Source organism: Lithobates pipiens, unplaced genomic scaffold, assembly GCF_037356315.1.
Source record: "Lithobates pipiens isolate NorthernLeopardFrog02 unplaced genomic scaffold, aLitPip1_a1.2 Scaffold_23, whole genome shotgun sequence".
Lineage (NCBI taxonomy): Eukaryota > Metazoa > Chordata > Amphibia > Anura > Ranidae > Lithobates > Lithobates pipiens.
This window is the reverse complement of record NW_027507785.1, coordinates 211996694-212018169: the sequence shown is the minus strand read 5'-3', so window position 1 is coordinate 212018169 and position 21476 is coordinate 211996694. Positions and strand designations below refer to the sequence as shown.

Here is a 21476-nt window from a genome sequence, read left to right as displayed (position 1 = left end):
GCCATTTCCAAAGCTTTGGGAATCCAGCGAACCACAGTGAGAGCCATTATCCACAAATGGCGAAGACATGGAACAGTGGTGAACCTTCCCAGGAGTGGCCGGCCGCCCAAAATTACCCCAAGAGCGCAGCGACGACTCATCCAAGAGGTCACAAAAGACCCCACAACAATGTCCAAGGAACTGCAGGCCTCACTTGCCTCAGTTAAGGTCAGCGTTCATGCCTCCACCATCAGGAAAAGACTGGGCAAAAATGGCCTGCATGGCAGAGTTCCAAGGAGAAAACCACTGCTGAGCAAAAAGAACATCAAAGCTCGTCTCAATTTCTCCACAACACATCTTGATGATCCCCAAGACTTTTGGGACAACATTCTGTGGACCGATGAGGCAAAAGTGGAACTCTTTGGAAGGTGTGTGTCCAAGTATATCTGGCGTAGAAGGAACACTGCATTTCATAAAAAGAACATTATACCAACAGTAAAATATGGTGGTGGTAGTGTGATGGTCTGGGGCTGTTTTGCTGCTTCAGGAGCTGGAAGACTTGCCGTGATAAAAGGAACTATGAATTCTGCTGTCTACCAAGAGATCCTGAAGGAGAATATCCGACCATCTGTTCGTGTACTCAAGCTGAAACGAACTTGGGTTCTGCAGCAGGACAATGATCCTAAACACACCAGCAAGTCCACCACCGAATGGCTGAAGAAAAACAAAATGAAGACTTTGGAGTGGCCTAGCCAAAGTCCTGACCTGAATCCTATTGAGATGTTGTGGTATGACCTTAAAAAGGCCGTTCATGCTCGAAAACCCTCTAATGTAACTGAATTAGGACAATTCTGCACTACCTGCCTGGAGTTTGCATGCTCTCCCTGTGCCTGCGTGGGTTTCCTCTGGGTACTCCAGTTTCCTCCCACCCTCCAAAGACATGCAGGTAGGTTAATTGGCTTCTGTCCAAAATTGGCCCTAGTATATAAATGGGGACCTTGGATTGAGGGACTGATGTGAGTGTGCAATGTAAAGTGATGGGGACAATTGTAGACACTCAGGTTGAACTGGATGGACTGGTGTCTTTATTCAACCTTACTAACTATGTAACTATGTAACTATGAGTGGGCCAAAATTCCTCCAGGACGCTGTAAAAGCCTCATTGCACATTATCACAAACGCTTGGTTGCAGTTGTTGCTGCTAAGGGTGGACCAACCAGTTATTAGGTTTAGGGGGCAATCACTTTTTCACACAGGGCCATGATGGTTTGGATTTTTTTTCACCTTTAATAATAAACACCTTCATTTACAAATTGCATTTTGTGTTTACTTGTGTTGTCCTTGACTATTGTTTAAATTGGTTTGGTGTTCCGAAACACTTAAGTGTGACAAACATGCAAAGGAACAGGAAATGAGGAAGGGGGCAAACACTTTTTCACACCACTGTATACACGTATATAAATTCAGAATGAACCCTCTACACACTGCCAGACATTCCAACCATTAGAGGTAGGCAATCAAAAAGGAAAAGCAGAACAAAACACCAAAATTAGTAAGACATATAGATAATGTATTATGATATAGGATAAGGCACTAACCATAGGTCTATATGCATTTCCCAACCTTCCTAGATAGCCCTTCTTCATAGGGAGAACTGATTGTTTGTGTTGGATGTTGTCACATGATCACCAATGATCTCTTCTAGAGACTAGCCAGAAACCGGAGTCTCTGCCTTTTCTCAGGTATAAACATCTATGTCTATATTGCTTATTTTTGGCTAGAAACTCCTGGCTATGAGAAGAAATGAGCATAGTGTATCTATAATCTACATCATGAAAGCACTCTCCTAACTCCCAAAAAACCCTATCACTTAGCCTAGGTTCAAACTAATGTGGTGTGGGAAACCCCACAATCCGTGGGAGTTTCCCGCAGTGCATTCATATCTCACTGTCTTTGTGATCTGCAGTGGGTGTTATAGCAATCTTAACAACACCCCAAATGCAGGTCACAAACGCAGTGTGTTTGTATGCACTGGATTGCATGGCACAAAAGTACCATGCAATCCGTTTGCAGTGCAGTTCCAAATTTGCTGTATGCATGACTTTGGAGTGATATGATGTGATTCAAAATGAATAGGCTCAAATGGCACCACACTGAATCACATGTGAATTGAACAGGATTGTGGTTCGGTGCCGGTGCAATTCAGATGCGGTTCATAGCGTGAACCGAGGCTTAATGAATAAGTGTAATAAGAAATGAACTACCTCCCCTCCCACCACGACCACACACACACATCAGTTTGACTTTAACATTCAGATGACTAAAACCTAAGCCCTATCTTAACACAAACCTAACCATTAATCTAAGACCCAATGCTAAACCCTATTCTGATGTCTACTCACCTTGTTCTACACCAGAAGCCTCTTCCTGATAATATGCAGTCCTGTATCATGTAACACAGAGGTTCCAACACCAATAACATGTTCCTGATTTGAATGCCTTATGTCAGAAAATATTTTTTTCACATGGGTTGGTGTTTGTAAGAAGTTTAACTTCATAGGCATTTGCCCTTTTAATCTTAAATTGTCCTTTAATTGTGAATCAAACACAGAAGAAGGAATGTGAACAATCAAATGGTCAATTCAAGTTGAGATACTATGGTGACTTTTCTTCGTCCTTTTTTTTTTCTTTTTATTCATAAAGTAGCAGGCAAGGTCTAGGCCATTAAAATCTGTCTAAACTTCAGTTGGAAAATGAAAAATGTTATTCAATGATTAAGATGTAATAACAAAGAGAAGTGGAGTCTCGTGAAATTGAATTTTTGGGCAAGAACCAGAAAATATTTATAATAGTGGAACACATTTTAAGTAAATTAAGTTAGCATGTAAATGAGACTTCCTGTAAAAAAATTTACTGGTATTGGAACACTTCCAGTGACAGTGTTTCTATTTGGTATACCATGGCTATGTTGCAAGCATGAAAGCATGTCTGATAGATGGAATAGAGACGGCAACACGGCATTGCGTTAGCCAAGTTGTCTAGAACAGATAAGAGTGACTGTTTATATTGTCTTACAATATATTTGGGAATGGATGGTATTGATGCAGGCAGATTTTCAGAGCAGCCTGAGAAATTTTGTATGCTGGTGTTTTATAGGTCATGAAGAATGCAAGTTGTTCCATTTGAAGGTACAAGAAAGGTGAGAACAAAAGATATTGTAAGTCATACGGCTGTGATCAGAGGAGAGCACAAAGGAGAGAGAATAAGCTCAAAAGAGTGACAGTGTTAATGTGAGGGGAAGTCAGCACTGGTTGTAGCAGCAATACATAAATGCAGTGCGTGTAAGATTTTGCATGCAGTGAACACATTCCCTAGAGTTCATTGAATTTTGACAATTTATTTAGACCTCAGTAGGTGTTCAGACATATTTCTAATATATTTTGTTATTCTTGGATAATAAGAATGCCGACCGCCACAAAAGCAATAGATCATTATATTCTTACTCAATAACACTGATAATAAAGATTTTTTTTCTAAAGATCTTTCCACATTTACAGTATGTACATGTCGAGACATGCAATGTGTTTTTTTTTTTCTTTTAACCTCCCTGGCGGTACCATTATTTCGGATTTTTGGTGCTAAAAGAGGTACCATTATTTTGCATGAAAATTTGGCGTTTTATATTGTAGTCCTGCAATTCTTAGGAATAACTCTCTTAAATCTGTCCAAACCAGAGTCTAGCAGACATCCCGGGTATGATAAAGTTTGAAAAATTAAATCATAAATTATAATATAAGAAATAATTATAAATAATTGTACCAAATAATAATATAACAATAATAAAAATTATTCAATAATGTAATCACATCAAAAACACTGAAATTTGCTCAGTTGCAGAATTGTCACTGTCATTACTTTTCAGTATTTGATGACGAATCTCCCCACAAATCGCTATCGCTCAATTCTGCGAGTGATTCTAATTTATTATCGCTGTTTTCTAGCTGCTCTAAAACCATTTTTGATGTACAGTGACAGTTTTGGTTGCTATGGACAATCTCCAGTTTCCAGGTATAAAGAACAGCTTTTATTATATAAAACTACATGCAGGACACTGGGCAGACCACTAGGGACAACGGGGATGTGAAATGTTTACATACAGCAATGTAATCTGTAAGATTACATTATACTGTATGTTTACTGTGTGTTTCACTTTTTGAATTTGGCGCCGATCTCCGTGCCCGTGCGTCGCAACGCTCGCAGGGCACGGAGATCGCCGATGTGATAGATCGAGCGAGACACGGCTCGCTCGTACAGCGGGGAGACGACGCTGGATCCGAGGGAGAAGGTGAGTATTCCTCCTCCTGGATCCAGCGATGCAGTCCCGAGTCTGACTCGGGGATACCGCTAATGGTATAAAAAATCCACCCCGAGTCAGACTCGGGAAAACCGTCAGGGGGGTTAATATAGATTTTTATTAGATTTTAACAAGTATTACAAGTGACAGTGCGTTACAGTAGTATCAAAATACATACATTCGTTAACTTGTCGATATCGGAATTAACCCAGAGTGAATCAAAAACAAGGGTAAGTGTACAATAATGTAGAATACAGGCAGTTACTAGTAATAGAGATGTTATCTTGTTGCTAATTTGTCTAAGGGGACAGTGGAGCTTCCCCCCTGGACACCCCTCACGGGAACAATGCTGTGGCCAGGAGGAAAGTCCACCCCTCTGGTGGTAAGTAGAATACTAATCGTTTAGTACTGCAGGTACAGCTATAAGCAAAGTATCATAATACGTATGGTTGACAACATAATTATGGCGCATAGGGTAACGACATTAACGTTCCTGTATTCAGAAATCTGCGTGCGGATTTATGATAGTACTCTCTTGCGACAATGGAAGGATAGTTTGGTGCTTGATCCATGTTGACCATGGGAGCCATACCTGGGAGTTGTGTTGTAGGGTACCTTGGCAGCGTGCTATCGTTCGTTCGTAGGTGAAATGCAGGTGGGTCATTTTCACCACATCTCCCACCGTGGGCAGTAAAGGATTTTTCCACATTCTAGTAATACACATCCTGGCTGAGAGTGAGACATGTAGAATCACATGTCTGAGATGTTTGGGGTGCATATCTAGGTTTAGGGAGAGAAGTGCCAGGCCGGGTTGAGAGGTTACTGGTACCTGGGCTATATCAGAGAGTAGTTGAAAAATTGACTCCCAAAAGGATGTCAGCTTGGGGCAGCTCCAAAATGTGTGGAGCATGAGACATGCAATGTGTTTTCACGTATGCTTATTTACAATTATTGTGCAATTTTAACATGTGCACTTCTTACAAATGTAGTGATGTGATGACTACTGTGTTTATTTACTAAGTTTATTTAAAGGTTGAGTATATAACCACTGGTGGGTGGCCCTAGAAGGGTTAAGTTGCCGCTATGTGCAATAAAATTGCGCAGAGCAGGTAAGTATAACTTCTTTTTTATTTTGATTTAAAAATAGCCTTTACAACCACTTTAATGAGCAGAAAAGGGCAATTAATAAAACTGAAAGAAGCACTGGTCCATTTTACAATAGGATTCAAAACTGTAAAAAAATACTCCTGAAGAAACCAAAGGTAGTTTTTAGTAGTTTTTAGGAGAGCAAGAAATATGAATAAGTAGTATTGCTTCCAGTAAACTAAAAGAAACCTAAATACCTATTAATGATATGCTGACTTCTCAATATACAGGGAACAAATTTATGTAGGAAAATAAATGTGGAAATGTTATTTTTATCCCTCATTGGCAAAAAGATATTTTGTGATAAGGGAGGCAAATCTTATACAATACAAAAATGTCTAAATTGCTGTACGCAGTTTGTAGTATATGGTTTGATCTGTGTCTGTGGTCTTATATATATATATATATATATATATATATATATATACAGCAAGAGTTATCAGAGCCATACATACAAGGTTTGGGGAACAAATCAAACCGCCTTTTTTTTCTCCTCCCAAGACCTTCTGCTCTCTCCACTCCTGTATACTGGCAGGCTTGAGAAAGGGAGACACATCCCCAAAACATCACCCAGGCAACCAGTCAATCCCTACAGAAAGAAGGAAGTGACCTGCTATTTGCCAGTGGCCACTTATGTCACCCATCAGCCATGAGCCCCATTGTGGAGTCATTCAGAAGGTGCAGCAATCTGTCACCTTCCCGCGGCATGCCAGTTCCCTGAAGTGGATGGAGGAAGACAGATCTAATATCTACACTGCACCACAAGCCCTGATGTCAGTGCTATGCTCCTCCTGGCTTTCAGGCTGCATATAAGAGATTTCTCTTCTAGGATACATGTGAGTGCAATTCTTATTTGTTTTTCTCTGATCTAATAAAGTGATTGATTACACAAGATTGTTGTGTTTCTCTTTTTCCTTTCTTTCTTTCTTTCTTAGAAGTGTATATACTGACCTGCGATGCAATGTTTGATTTGTCCTTTTCAATAATGGCTGCAGTGCAGATCTGTGTAGTTATGACAGTGGGGGACTCTCCCCACTGTCAGAATTCAATAATGCAGCAAGGTGGACTTCCCAATCCACTTTGAATGTGTGGACAGGGAAATCAGTTAAATTTTTTTTTTGTTCAGGCTGTGGGCTGAATGAAAAAACTGAATTATATATGGCCAGCTTTATGTAACATCCACTCACTGAGACATAGGGGTTGATTTGCTAAAGACAAATAGACTGTTCACTTTGCATGGGAATTTTCCCCTGAACTTAGAGAACTAGGTGAAACTCTTCTGGCTTCCATTATCCAATCATGTGCAATTATGTGCAAAGTAAAATGTTATTTTTTTATTGTCCTTGCATGAGGTCAAGCATACTTTGCAAAGTGAAATTTCATCACATTTACTTAGCTCTGGGGAAAATCCCCTTGCAAAGTGCATCTTCCCTGGCGAAGTGAACAACCTATTTCTGCTTTGTAAATCAACTCCATGCTATAAAGGCCGTATTATATATTAATATTCCTGTTTGAAGAAAATTAAAAGTATGATGGTTTTCTGGATATTCTTTGTTCCTGCTATTTAATATATAGACTATCAAATACAATACGGTGTAGATTCATCTCCATAGTAACTTACATATTTTCTCAATTGGGACTGTACTTGTTATCTACAAAACACAACTGAGCTGAGGCAGCTGTGTTTGAGATTATGTCCTCTCACACATAAAGTGAAGGCTCCTTAATCACTTCCCTACCGGCGTATAGTAAAATGACACCAACAAGAACCTTTCATCCCCTTTCATCCCTCAGGAAACAGTCCATCCCCGATCAGGGTAAAGTGCCAATGAAAATGTCTCTTTATCACATGACCAGCTGTGTCCAATCACAGATGGTCACATGTGTTGTCCTCAATTTTGCCACTCGTGCACACCCCCAGAAGCACGCAGCATGGCAATAGGGGCGAGGGATACCGCCCATCTCATGTGTCCATGTCCGAGGGACATGGACACAGCCCATCTCAGATTAGGGTAAAGAAAAAAAAATGAAATGTTCAAAAGACTCATTATACCTCATAGAATATATACGTTGGGGTGTTTGCTTTCCAAAACAGAGTTATTTTGTGGGTAATTCGACTGTACTAGTGTTCCAGGGCCTTCGAAAGTTTGATAGGTTGTTGTGAAATTAAATGTGTAATTTATGCCCCTAGAACGCCTGGAGGTGCTTTTTGGATGTTGGGCCTCTGTATGTGGCCAGGCTGTGTAAAAGTCTCACACATATGGGGAAGAGTAGAAGAATGTCATTGCAAGTATTCCTATACCGTTTGTGAGAAATAACTTGTTAATGTGATAATTTTGTGTAAAAAATAAAAAAATAGAATAATTTCTTAATTTTCCTAAGAATTGTGGGAAAAAAATTACAACTTCAAAAAGCTCACCATACCTCTTACTAAATACCTTGGACTGTCTGCTTTCCAAAAATGGGTTATTTGGGGGATATTTATACTGTCCTGATATGTCAGGGCCTCAAGAAATTAGATAGGCAGTTAGTACATCAGGTATGATCAGGTGTGATCAATTTTCAATGATTGGTACCATAGCTTGTAGATGCTATAACTTTTCACACAGACTAAATAATATCCACTAATGTGTGTTATGTTTACCAAGGATATATAAAAGCATACATTTTGGCCCAAATGATGATGATGTCCCCGCCTATTATGATGTCATCTGGGACTGTGACATCATAATGGGCGGGGACATCATCCGGCGATGTCCCTATATAAGTCACCGCGCGCCGCGTCTCTGTTATTGTGAGCAGAGCATGCGACGAGGCAACATCTGAAGAGAAGAAGAGAAGAACAGAAGACGTCGACAGCGACGACAGCGGCGACAGCGGCAACAGTAGACCAGGGCCTGTAAAAGAGCTAGAAGAAGGCGCAGTGGCCCGGCAAGAAGAACCGAAGTGGGGGACAAGACCCCCGAAGAGGGGGACAAGACCCCGGAAGTCGGAAGAAGAGGGCGGCGGCAGCAGCGAAGAAGAAAGCTGGGCTCCTCCGCTAGTAAAAGAGCTAGCAGAAGATAGCGGAAGAGTCCGGCGAGAAGACCCCTGAAGACAGACAGAAGACCCCCGGAACTGTGCAATAAACTATTTTAACCCTTGTGTGTTGTGTTTTTTTAAACTTTTTTTCACAGGTGAATGGGTAGGGGTACATTGTACCCCATACTCATTCACATAGGGTGGGGGGCCGGTATACGGGGGCCCCCTTATTAAAGGGGGCTCCCGGATTTCGATAAGCCCCCCGCCCGCAGACCCCGACAACCAACGGCCAGGGTTGTCGGGAAGAGGCCCTTGTCCTCATCAACATGGGGACAAGGTGCTTTGGGGTGGGGGGGCCGCGCGGCCCCCCTTCCCCAAGGCACCGCCCTATGTTGAGGGCGCACGACCTGGCGCAGCTCAGGAGGGGGGGGCGCTCGCTCGTCCCCACCCCCTTTCCTGGCCGGCCGGGTAGCCTGCTCGGACAAGGGTCTGATGTGGACCTGGGGGGGACCCCCACGCCGATTTTTCGGTGTAGGGGTTCCCCTTTAAGTCCATACCAGGTGACGGGGCCAGCGACGCCTCCTTCGCTGGCCCCGGCTACCTGGAGACGCGCTCAAAATGAGCGGACTTTTCTCCGGGCGGGAAAAGTCCGTTCATTTCAACAGTACGGCGGACTGGCACACACACGGCCGTATTGTTTGCTGAAATGCGAGTCCGGCGGAAAGTGCAAAACTACTTTCTAAGTCCGCTGGACTTTTGGGTGAAAAAAGTCCGCCGAAGCCTACACATGGGGGGATTGTCCGGCGGACTTTTCCACCGGATTGTTTGATCGTGTGTACGCGGCATAAGTAATTGTCATTCAAGTGTGAGAGTACTGAAAGCTGAAAATTGGTCTGAGCAGGAAGGGGGTGAAAGTGCCCTGTATTGAAATGGTAATAACACACAAGTGGCCCTATAACACACCATGAGCTTGCAGAGGGTGTAAAAACAGGGCTAAACATATCTGTTTGTTTCACTATGTGTTTAGAAAAAGCTTGGAAGATAATGTTAGGTAGAGGAAAACATTTGAATAATATGATTTGGTACAGGATAGTTCATTTTTGTAGGCTCTTTTAATGCCCAATTGCAGCAAACCAAAGCCAAATGTTAAACGTTTCAAAATAGGCAGCATAAGATGCCTGGGGTGTTACCTTTATTAGCCAGAAAACATATTTTTGGCTCTTTTTGATTTGGTTCCACTTTGTAACTGGAACCTGGCTTTCTCGGACTCTACGACTAAGTTCCACTAACTGCCATTCTCCATTCAATGGGGGTACTCCTTTTTTGCCACCTAGGACATTTCATTGAACAATGACTGCTAGTTATGGCAGACCAGCATGGGGCTAAAAACTGTGCACAAACATGCTGAAAAATTCAGGCCATCAATCTTGCAAGGGAGACCTACAAAGGCACAACGTAGCCGTGTTGAACAAGGAAGTAAGCAATTAAACCAACAGCAACTAAACACTCAACATATTTCAATGTTGGCTAATACACTTGAATGCATGTCCCTTACATATGAATATTCATGCACAGATGTGAACTTTTCATAGACATCATATACCCTAAAGGGTCTTCTACTTAAACAATCATTGACAAAAAAAAAGAGTTTAATTGGATTTGAGCTAATCAATTTTTCTTTCATCGCTATCAGTTTATGCTCCAGCTCCTGATCAATTATGGCAGTGGACTGGAGTAAGACTGATTCCCACACTCTCTAGAGAGCTTAAGTCTTACTGTAGGAATATAATTACCATTCATTATAATCATCTCTGTTCTATTCTCATTCATCTGCTGTAAATAATATGATATTTCCTCACCTGTTTTCTAATTTCTCAGGTCAGACAAATTCCCAATTATTTTCACCCAATTGTTTGCACAGCAGCTGAGCCAGAATTGAATAGAACACCTGAGCTGGGTGGAAAGAAATCATTCCAATAGGAGCTCTAATTAAAACATAGGCTCTAATATTAAAATGGTATTTATTATTATTTATTATGTTTGTGTGTGGCTCTATAGTCCACAGGAACTTTACTTTCTAAATAGACTTGGCTAAGTGCTGTATGTATCACAAATGGCCATCTTACGTGAGCGCATAGAACTGCAACCCATTATATGAAAACTAACTTATCATTAGGCCTTGTCTACAAGGCTGATTTGTTTTTGTTTCTGACTTGGATTCGTAAAAGAAGAATTCCAGGCATGGTATATTTTTACATAGTTAGATGGTCCTGCTTGGACCAGTGTAACTGTGTATAAACCATAACTGGCTGATGTCCCTGAAAGCTGGTAATCATGGACGCAGACTGCTGTTCCAGTGATCTCCACTTGCTTCCGGGTCCAATGCTGAGCAGCCCATCTGATGCACGGTGGTTGGCCACTCAGCATGTGCACCATTCTGAAAATTTTCTGAATGAATGCAAAGGGGTTGATTTACTAAAAACAAATTGACTGTGCACTTTGCAAAGTGCAGTTGCTCCAAAACTTATAAAAAAGAGGTAAAGCTTCACTGTACAAAGAATGCCCAATCATGTGCAAGGAAAAAAAAAACAGCATTTTTGCTTGCACATGATTGGATGATAAATGTCAGCAGAGCTTCTGTTCATTTACTAAGCTCTGGAGCAACTGTTCTTGAAGAGTGCAACTGCAAAGTACACAGTCTCTTTGTCTTTAGTAAATCAACCCCAAAATTTTCTCTTATTGAATGTGGTGGGCATCATGCTTGCCACCTCATCAAACCAGAGAATGCATGTCATGCTTTCAGAGAATGCAAATATTTTTTTGAATGGTACATGCACTGAGTGGTCGACTTCCTGCATGCACAATGCATTAGGCTGGCCGGGACCCAGAAGCAAGTTGAGATCAATGTTTTTTTGCATTGGTACATGGCAGGATCCAGCACCTTATGCTCTTTTTGGACAATGGCTTGCCTATTAGGTTTGAAAATGGGCAGAATTGATTATGACAATTCATCCCCTATGGAGTTCAATGGCATAGCTCCCAACTGTCCCCGATTTCAAGGGACTGTCCCTCTGTCCCTCTTTCCTACTCATTCATCCATCATTTTGGTCTGATTCCCAGTGCTAAACCCTTCCTCTGATTTCTATATTGCTGCATTTTTTAATTCCAAAAGTCAGTATAAAATAATAGTAGTGCTAAAAAAAGCACTTATGGGTTTAACCAATCTTGATTTTTTTGTACAATTCTCCTTTAAGGGGGCATGGTAAGGGGTGTGTCCTATGCCTACATACATTTGCTAATAGGTGTCCCTCATTCCCATCTCAAACCGTTGGGAGGTATGCAATGGTGTTCGGCGATTGGGTTCTCCTGCAACCCAAACCCAGACAGATCCACTCATCGTGCTCACTCATACTCAAAGGTGCCAGGTATTTTAATTCACTCCCAATGGCCAAAGAAGGAAAGGTGAGTATATGCTGCTGGGAAGGTTACATTTACAGTATGTGTCCTTTTTACTTTGCTCTGCATGGGTAAGGAATGTGTGACTTTAAAAAGACGCTGTCAGCACAGGGCCACTCCTATACAGTAACACGCCTGCTAAAAGAAGAGGTAGCCCAAACTATATGTGGTAATGTACACGTAAGTGGCAGAAACGGCCGAGTGTGGTGGGAAAGCAGATATTCCACATACCCAGTAAACATGAAAAATGCACAGCGCTGGGAATAACGAAGCAGCAGTTTCTCAACACATAGGATACTAGAAGAGTAACTATATTACCTCTTCTTTTTATTATATAGAAGTAACCTTGTGTTGACAAAGTCACTTTAATCTAGACATTGGTACATTATATTGCAGTGAATTTTGTTTTGTTAAAAACATGATATTTTGTGTTTTATTGTGGGTGACAAACTGTGATTATAGAGAAGGGCTGTATATGGTGATTGCCTAACTTTAATTAATTATCACAATGAATTGTGGAAAACATATTTCCTGAGTATATTATTTTCTTCTCTTTTAAAGGATAATTTCACCTTTAGTAACATGTTAAATATTACGCCCGTATTTAGGGAGTAAGATGTAAGATGTTACTAATGCAGCAGCCCTGCTCACTCCCGATCTCCCACTGTGACAGCGGTGGGGGATCCTCTCCCTACACCCATTGTCACAATTTAAAAGCAGAGCAGCTCTGTTCACACAGCCTCGTCATTCATTTACAGTAATTTGCGATTGAATGCACTACAAATCCCACCTCGCACCATTGCAGATGACTTGTAGTTCTCAATGAACTGTGAGGGCACTAACGATGAAATTCATTGACACTTAATGCACTTTAGTAACTGTCAGCCCGTATGGGAGATATGGGAAGACAGCTGTACTGAGTGTATGCAGGAGCCTGACATTGCACTTGGGATCTGCTGATCGCGCATGCAGGCTCCTAAGAAAAAAAAAACATTCACAAGCATGTATTTTATTTTTAAGGTGAACTTTGGCTTTAAATGGTGTGTTATACATGGTCCACTTATTAGAAATTCTGTATATAGCCCTACAGAACAAACCGGCAGTGAAAAGTCCATATAGATTTGCTGCTTAAAGTGTTACTAAACCCAGTAATATGAAAATAGTTCATCCTCCTCTCCACAGTGCCCATAGCTTATAAATCTTCTTTTTACATTAAAATACTGACACTATATACATTTTTGGATGATCTGTATACCACAGTTACATGATAAATTGCACAGTTTCTCCAGTGAGAGTTCTGGTAGGAGGAGATTTCCACTGCAGCTTGTATACATGCCCACATGTGCGATGTCAATATCATGTGACCTGGTTATCTCTGAGAACAAGTAACTGTTCTCTCTAGCATAAAAGACACAACTGAGCATGAGCAGTTTGGCTACTCTGCCTGTGTTAGCTGGCCTTCCCCAGATAGACAGTGCAGGAGGGGAAGGACCTGTGCATACAGGATAAAACAGCCTTTTTACACAATGCAGAGGATTAACTCCTTAGGTTCCACAGTGAGTATAACAAGCATGCTATGCTGCATATACAGACTGTTTTTACAGTCATGGGTTTAGTAACACTTTATCTGCAGACAGGGAAATTTATTATATTGTTTTATACAGAAAAAAGACTAAAGCCCCATACACACTATCAGATTTTCTGCAGATTTACCAAAACCATGTAGGGCCTGCCTGATTGCATATAAATTGAAACTCCTCATATGATATGGTTTTGGTAAATCCGACAGAACAAATCAGCAGAAAATCTGATAGTGTGTATGGGGCTATAGAGTTTACCATAGAGCAGCTACAAACTTATAAACACTGCCATCTACTGGCTGATAGTTGGTAGTTGTTGCACAAAATACATGGACAACGTATTCCAGCACTGCTAAATATAGTGTTTTATGTAATGTTGTGCAATGTTTTGAAAGTGTATTGTCCACAAATTGCTGCAATTGCAAATGTATTATCCATACATAACCACCATTACCATTTGCTACCTATGTATTATCAATAGTTGCGTTATTTGCCTAACGCTACTTATTTTTTATGACAGTGGCGGTTAGTATTTTTCTTGTGATGTGAGGTTTTAATAGCACTGGGTCGATCAGCATTGCTCAGACTAAGAACAGACAGTCTGTACTGGGCACAGACAGCGGTCTCCCCTATGATAGGGGTGTCTGGATTTGTGGAATAAGAGAGGCGTAGGTTTTTAGCTCAACAGATCAATGGTTTTTCTGTGCAGTCTAACACATTTTAAGAGAACGTGGACATGAGAAGTTAGGGTAATGATGTCTGCAAGAATTATTCCAGTTAATGAATACGCTCAAGCAATGCCAGAAACACTTTGATACGCATCACCTTTTCTGTCACATAAGACACTGCCCTTTTACCTTACTGCCTTATATTGAAGGCACTTCTATTTCAGTAAGTGTACTTAATGCTGTAATTCTTTTTATCTTGACTCTTGTGCACAATTTCCATAGCTCTCTGCAGACTGATAAATGTCCGCCCTTGTACATTTCACTTACATTTTGTGTGTAAAAATACAGCTTCTCCTAAGAAATATATCATTGATACTATAAATCGTAGAGTAACATATTAAATCCCATGCAAATGGCTGCTATTCATGCCTGTGAAAATGAGAAACAAGAGATATGAACAGAAAAGTTGCTGGCGAGGGAGGGGAGTGTGTGAAATGTGGCAAGAAAGCTTGATTTGGGCCATTTATAGGGCAAAATATTGTGGGCTGAAGCAAATGGCGTAGGTGCCGATCTCAAGCTAAAACTCTCTCTTAGCAACTGTTCGGCACACATTGGCTGCTTTAGAAATATGGTAAATATTATCAAAATTTGCATTAGCACATGAAAAACAGAACACATCCAACTGTTGGCACATCTTTTAGAATAATTGAATGTTACACAGAATAACTAAGTGCCATATTTATAACAAATCTAAAGTACATGTGAATTTTTTCATAAATAGTCCTTTAAGAGTGTGTATTTTAGTGACTTCTTGTAATTAAAAAAAAAAAATCACTAGTAAACAATCCAACGGGAGCTTCTTTTCATAGCCAATCTGTGTATCTCTATATTCAGTACAATAGTAAAAATAGTAAGCTTTGAAAAATGTGAAAATCATGAAAAATATTAAATCCACACCGAAAAGCAATGGTTATTATGCTTTGGGAAAACAGATGACGAGTTTTACTGACCTTTTCTAAAAGCTGCCGGAGTTGTTTGCTTTTTGCATCTCGGGAGCACAGGTTCTGTTCTGGAGCCACCACGGTGCAGATGCAGCGGCCATCGGGGTCCTGTGCTGAGCTGTAAACCTGCCAGCCTTCCCGAGGGCTTATTTGTGTCTGAAAGAAAAGAACAAAAAAAAAGAAAAGTCTATTAGAACACATAAAAGCAACGATACCTTTCAGTTCAAAAAGGCAATTTCTTGCCATTCAGGCTGGCCTATTCAAGTACGAAGGAAAATACATTTAATTTTTCCTACATTTTTATTGCATTGTGTGCCTTGTACAGTCACTGTCATAAAGTAAATTAACCAAGGTAGTTTTTTTAATGGCAGTGCTTACAGCTGACAATGCTCAATCACGCAATGCTGGAATATAGCTAAATAGTTAAATCTATCCAAGACAGACTGGATCCCTTATATATTGTAAAATGCTGATTTTGGATAATCCTTCAATAAACAAATTATTAAAACTTTACTGCCATGAAAAAATGGGGATCCTCTATGGTTCAAATCACTCATTAAGCTCTATCAAGAAAAGAAAGCCTATACTTTTTAGTATTTAGTATTTTTAGTAAGACTGCTTTCACGCTGCTCCTTTGACGGCATATGCATTTTTGTTGCATTTTAATGCGTTTTCTAGTTGCCTAACTCCCAGCATGCACCTGTGAAACATGAATGAAAAAAATGCACCAAAAATACAACAGCGGTGTGTTTTTTATACATTTTCTATTCATTTCAATGGGAAGCTGTGTTTTGGGTGCAATTTTGAAAAGTGCACCAAAAATGCATCAAGCAGGATTTACATTAAAGTGCAACTGAATTGCAAGCAATATTCCCTGCTGTTCCACTGTGTTCTGACAAAAAGGACGACCCCCTGCCAGAACACTCCCATCAGCACTATCAGCCATTGGTTGAGAGCGCTGATCGGGAGACAATCGGCAGACCTTTTTCAGTCATGCGCCTTCAACAGAAGCTGGCCAAACGGCCGACTCCTGTTGGACAGATAGCAGTGCACACAGGCCGAATGTTGGCCGGTTTTTATTGAACCGGCCAATGCGGCCCGGCATTTGACCCATGTGTACTAGGCTTAAAGTGGTTGTAAACTCTCCCCCACAACTTTGCCCCATGCAAAATCAGCATAAAAAAACCTGAATGAACACTGCTTGTAGATATCTCCTTACTTGCTTAGTATTGTTGTAATCCTTTCTGTTCTTTAGAATGACATCACTGAGCATGCCCATATCTCCCCTGATTTACGGCTGAAGCTGATAAGACTGACATAGGCAAACACTAGATAATCGGCACACGTAAATACTATGAAACTAGGGAAGCAGGGTTGCCATAGAAATGTTGGATTGAGAAAGAGGCTTGGTTAACAGTACAGGACGTGCTCAATGTAAGGGCAGAAATACACTCTACTGTGGACTTAAACAATACTTAAGATGGTGCTGCCTTACCCCTGGAAACAAGTTTTTTAAAGTTTCTTTAAACAGTAAATAATATGTGATTTGGGCTGGATTACAGTGGCTAGAGTTTGATAATTACTTATTATAATGGACTAAATGGAATGAAGCATCAGCGTGGGTGAGTTTACTTTGTCTTTAAAGTGTTTGTTAGCGATGTAATTTGTTAGCTGTGTAATTTGCCCCCCCCCCCCCCGTATTACTTAAAATACTTGGCTGATCCTGCCTGGCTATGTCCTTCCCCCTGTAAAACTGACCATGGTTAATCATGGCTGCTGAGCCCTGACACTGTGGTTAGTTTGTGTGCCTCCGTCATCCACAGCCCTGCTCTCCTATGTCTTCCTTTGTCCTCCTTCCCCCTCTCTCCCTGCCTGTCAGCTCTGTGTGTGAGCCGTCCCTCCCCTTTTAGCACCATTCTGAGCAGTGCAAACATTACTGCACACAAGCACTGCTAGCCTCTCTGCTAGGATTACATGTAGTATATACTGTATTTTGTAAAATTCATCTTCTAAATACCTTATTTCTTCTCCCCAATCAGCAGTCACGTGAACGCCCACTGCTGTCTTCCTCCGATGTATGCACTACAGAGGGAGGTCACGTGACTACCTGTCAAACTTCTGAGGGAGATCTCAGCCCCTCCCTCCCTAGTACATACATCAGAGGAAGAGAGTGACAGGCAGTCAAGTGATCGCTGATCAGGGAGTAAAAATAAGGTATTTAGAAGAATAATCTCACAAATACAGTATATACTACAGGTTATCCTAGCAGAGGGGCTGGCAGTGCTTGTGTGTACTGCCTTAACAAATCACTTTAAACCTGCCTATTGTATACACATATTCCCTAGGCTTTGTACCCACAAAATATGCCTTAATTACTGTGCCACAAGTTACAGTCTCTCGGACACATATAAATCTCAGAACAAAAACTTATTAAAAAATGAAACTTCCATGCATATGGTTTCTGCACACAGTATATACACCAATCAGCCATAACTTTATGACCATTGATTACTTTGTTACACTGGCATCTACAATTGAGTGGAATATATTATGTAGCAAGTGAAGTGTTCCTGAAGTTGATTTGCTGAAAGCAAAAAAAAAAAAAATGGACAAAACCGCAGCTCTTGTGAGATGTTCCACTCTGCAGTGGTCAGGACCTACCAAGAGTAGTCCAAGGAAGGAAAATCGGCATACTGACAACAGGGTCATGGGTGGTCAAGGCTCATTGATGCACATATCGAAGGCTGGCTATGAGATTTCCCAAAAAATAAAAATGTGTGGATTGACATATACCAAATAATACATACATTTCTGGGTAAAAGATTACAAAAAATCAAAAGCAGCATTGCTAAATTTGAAACCACCCAATTGCACTAATTACCATCTTCTAACATTCCTGTTCACTGCAGCCAGGGCCATCTTTAATATTGATTGGACCCCGGCAAACATTTTCTATTGCCCCTCCCCCATGCAATTTCGCTCTCCACCTGCTCCGAGACATATAATAGATAGCAGCTAGACTCAAAATCAGTTTACTGAATCAGATCAGGAAGCTATTATGATTGCTTGCCAGAGGTTACAGCATATCATTTCCTCTTACTGACTGGTTCGTAGAGGTTACAACACATGATTTCTGCTTATTTATTGGTTGCTAGAGATTACTGTACATCAATACTGCTTACTGATTGGTTGCTAGAGGTTACTGTACACCATCTCCTCACTGCCTGCACACCATGTACTAGGGAGGTGATCAGACTCATCAATAGACAGAAAACTCCTAGGGATCCTAGAACTCCTGGGATCAGTGGCAGTGCTGGGTGGAAGAGAGGGTGTGATCAATGGCAATGCTGATATTTTTTTTTTACCAACTACCAATATAAAGAGGAGTTTCAAACACTGGCCCCCAATGTAATTGGGATTTACACCGACCACTAATTTAATAGCATTCACAGTAACCACCAATGTAATGGGGATTTACACTGACCATTAATTTAATAGGGAACTGTCACACTGACCACTAGTGTGAAGGGAAAAGGAAAGGATTGTACACCAAGCCACAATGTAATGATAAGATTTACACTGACCACCATGGTAACTGAGACATTTGTGTGTGATGGGAATGCATACAAAATTGCTTTCCTGACACCACAGAAACATGCTGTCCTTTAGGAGATACATAGCAATGTCATAAATTGTTAATGGACCCACACGCATCTGCTGACATGTGCTGCTGTGCAACTGTGTGATTTTTGAAAAAAGGGTTAGGGACTTTCTTCTTTCTATGCATTTGTACTGCATAGAAAAGTCTATTGAAATTAATGGGCTACCCTACCCAAGACCTACATCTTTACCTACCCTGTCAGTACGCCATTGCCTCCTAAAACCCATGCTAAGATCTGCACCCCAAACTTCCCCTATCCTCTCCACTCCAACCCCCCCCCCCCCTTTAACTCTACCTGCCTCTTCTGCTCATCTTTGCACCCACCTTCCTTACCTCCATACACCCCCTTCTTGCTCACCTGTGCACCCAAACTGTAATTCCTTCTCTGCCTACCTCTGCACACCCCACACTACCCTCAGAGGGACATGATTTTTTTTTACATAACACCTCTATTTACATATCAATGCCGCTGGTCCGCCAATATTTACATATGAATACAGCCGCTATTTACATATCAGTACTGATTATTTACATGTATGTAAACACAGGGTCTGCAGGTGAGTCATCTGTACACAACAATAGGGCAGAGCTGAGCTGAGCTGTTGACTTATGTCCACAGCCAAAAGCGCCTACACTGGGGATGTGAGCAGCAGGACTGGACCACAGAGCAATGGAAGAAGGTGGCCTGGTCTAACAAACCACATTTTCTTTTACATCATGGGGACAGCTAGGTGTGTGTGTGTCACTTCCCTTGGGAAGAGATACAGTATGTTGCTGACCAAGTACACTCCTTCATGGAAATGGTATTCCCTGATGGCAGGGGCCCTTTTCAGCAGATTGATGCACCCTGCTACCCTGCAAAAATGGTACAAGAATGGTTGGAAGAACACAACAGCGAGCTTGAGGTATTGAGTTCCAAATTTTCCAGATCTCAATCCAATCGAGCATCTGTGTGCTGGAAAAACAAGCATGATCCATGGAAGCCCACCCTGCAACTTACAGGAATGAAAAAAATCTGTTACTGGCGGCTAGGTGCCAGATACCGCAGCATACCTTCAGAGGTCTAGTGGAGTCCATGCCTCCATGGATAAGGGCTGTTTTGGTGGTAAAAGAGGGATCTACTCAATGTTAGGTGGTTGGCCATAAAGTTATGGCTGATCAGTGTAGACATAGATAACACTTATCCCTCCTTTAAAGAAAAATGTAATTAAAATAGTTGGGGACTGCTTTGCAACTTTCTTAACTGTTGACACTATTGACAGTTTTTGGTAAGGAGTACTGTATTAAAGCTGAACTAAAGTTTCACTGTTATTCACTAGAAATAGGCAGGTTTTTTATTTGAGAAATTATATGCAATGTCCCTTCTGTAATAAAATTAATCTATCTGTCTTCTCCCAGCTACCCCCCACATGTAAACTGAGCTGTGAATGTGCAGCTCGCTTACAGCAGCTGGCCTAATCACTGTGTGCTGGAATGATGGCCTCCTGTGCATGCACAGGAGTAATGTTATCCCGTGCTGGCCAATGAAGATTTACCGAAAGTCGGCACACAGAAGAAGATGCCAGCCTCAACGAGGGATGTAACAGTTGGATAAAAGGTGAGTAGTTACTGCCTTCAGTTCCATTTTAAGATCTGGCTGTGAGAAGAGATCTTTGGTACACATGTAATGGGTGTGCACTTCTGCTCAGGGATGTCCTAAGATGCAGAGCTGGTAGAAATACTTAGCAGGGATCTGTCCAATATGAAACTCTACTGCTGGCATCATGACATAACCCACTGGCCTACAGAGAGTGTTTTCATCACACCCACACCAGGGAGGAAAGGGCTGGGTTACTGCCAATAAAAAAGAATATGAAAGCACAGAGACAAGATGGAAAAAGTAAAACTGGAGTAAGGCTTTAAGAGACATTAAGAAAACACGTTTTTTCTAAAAGTGGTCAGTTAAAATGCAGATAATGCTACACAGCTGCCATAAATGGTCATACAGGAAAAGTGGGTAACACCAACCTGATCTAGAAGTACAATTTAGAATGGCAGTCTCATGGGACATACCCCAATAGAATGTGTATTGCATGCCCTATAAGGCATTAAATCTTGGTTGACAGCATCATAAAGAATACAAGCACTCTATGTTACCAACTCAATTAAGCAACGGGCTGGAGATCACACATTGAGATTATAGGGTACACTATGAGGTGGGAGGAGGAAGGGTAGGAAGGGAGAGGAGGGGGCAATAAAAGGGAGGGGTGGGGAGGAAAGGTGGGAGGGGATATAAAAGGTGAAAAAGAAAAAACTGAGAAAAATGCCTCCCAGGGAAGGGCACCTGTTTTACTCATGGGGAGGGAAGTCATTGAAATATGCATCGGTGTATACTAAATTTCGCCAAGGCCTCCAGGTTTCTGGAAATACTTTGTCTTTGTTTCACAGGGTAGCTGAGGGTTCTTCCATCTCTATGAATTCATTGACTTTGGAACTCCAAAGAGACTTCAAGGGCAGAGTAGCATCCCTCCAGCGCAAGGGTATACAGGCCTTACCTGCATTCAGCAACTGAATGGTGAGGGAGGCCTTGTATTTCTTGATGAACCTCTCTTACAGGTGCAGCAGGCAAGT

General features: G+C 41.3%; 1 protein-coding gene across 2 annotated transcripts in view; it reads right to left on the bottom strand.

Annotated features, from left to right (window-relative positions):
• Nucleotides 1-21476, bottom strand: part of OLFM3 (olfactomedin 3) — a 398230-nt gene that overhangs the window by 46565 nt on the left and 330189 nt on the right. For both annotated transcript variants that reach the window (XM_077452803.1, XM_077452802.1), the window contains exon 2: nt 15215-15361. In XM_077452803.1, coding sequence (XP_077308929.1) covers nt 15215-15361 — 147 coding nt within the window. The remainder of the gene's footprint in view (nt 1-15214; nt 15362-21476) is intronic.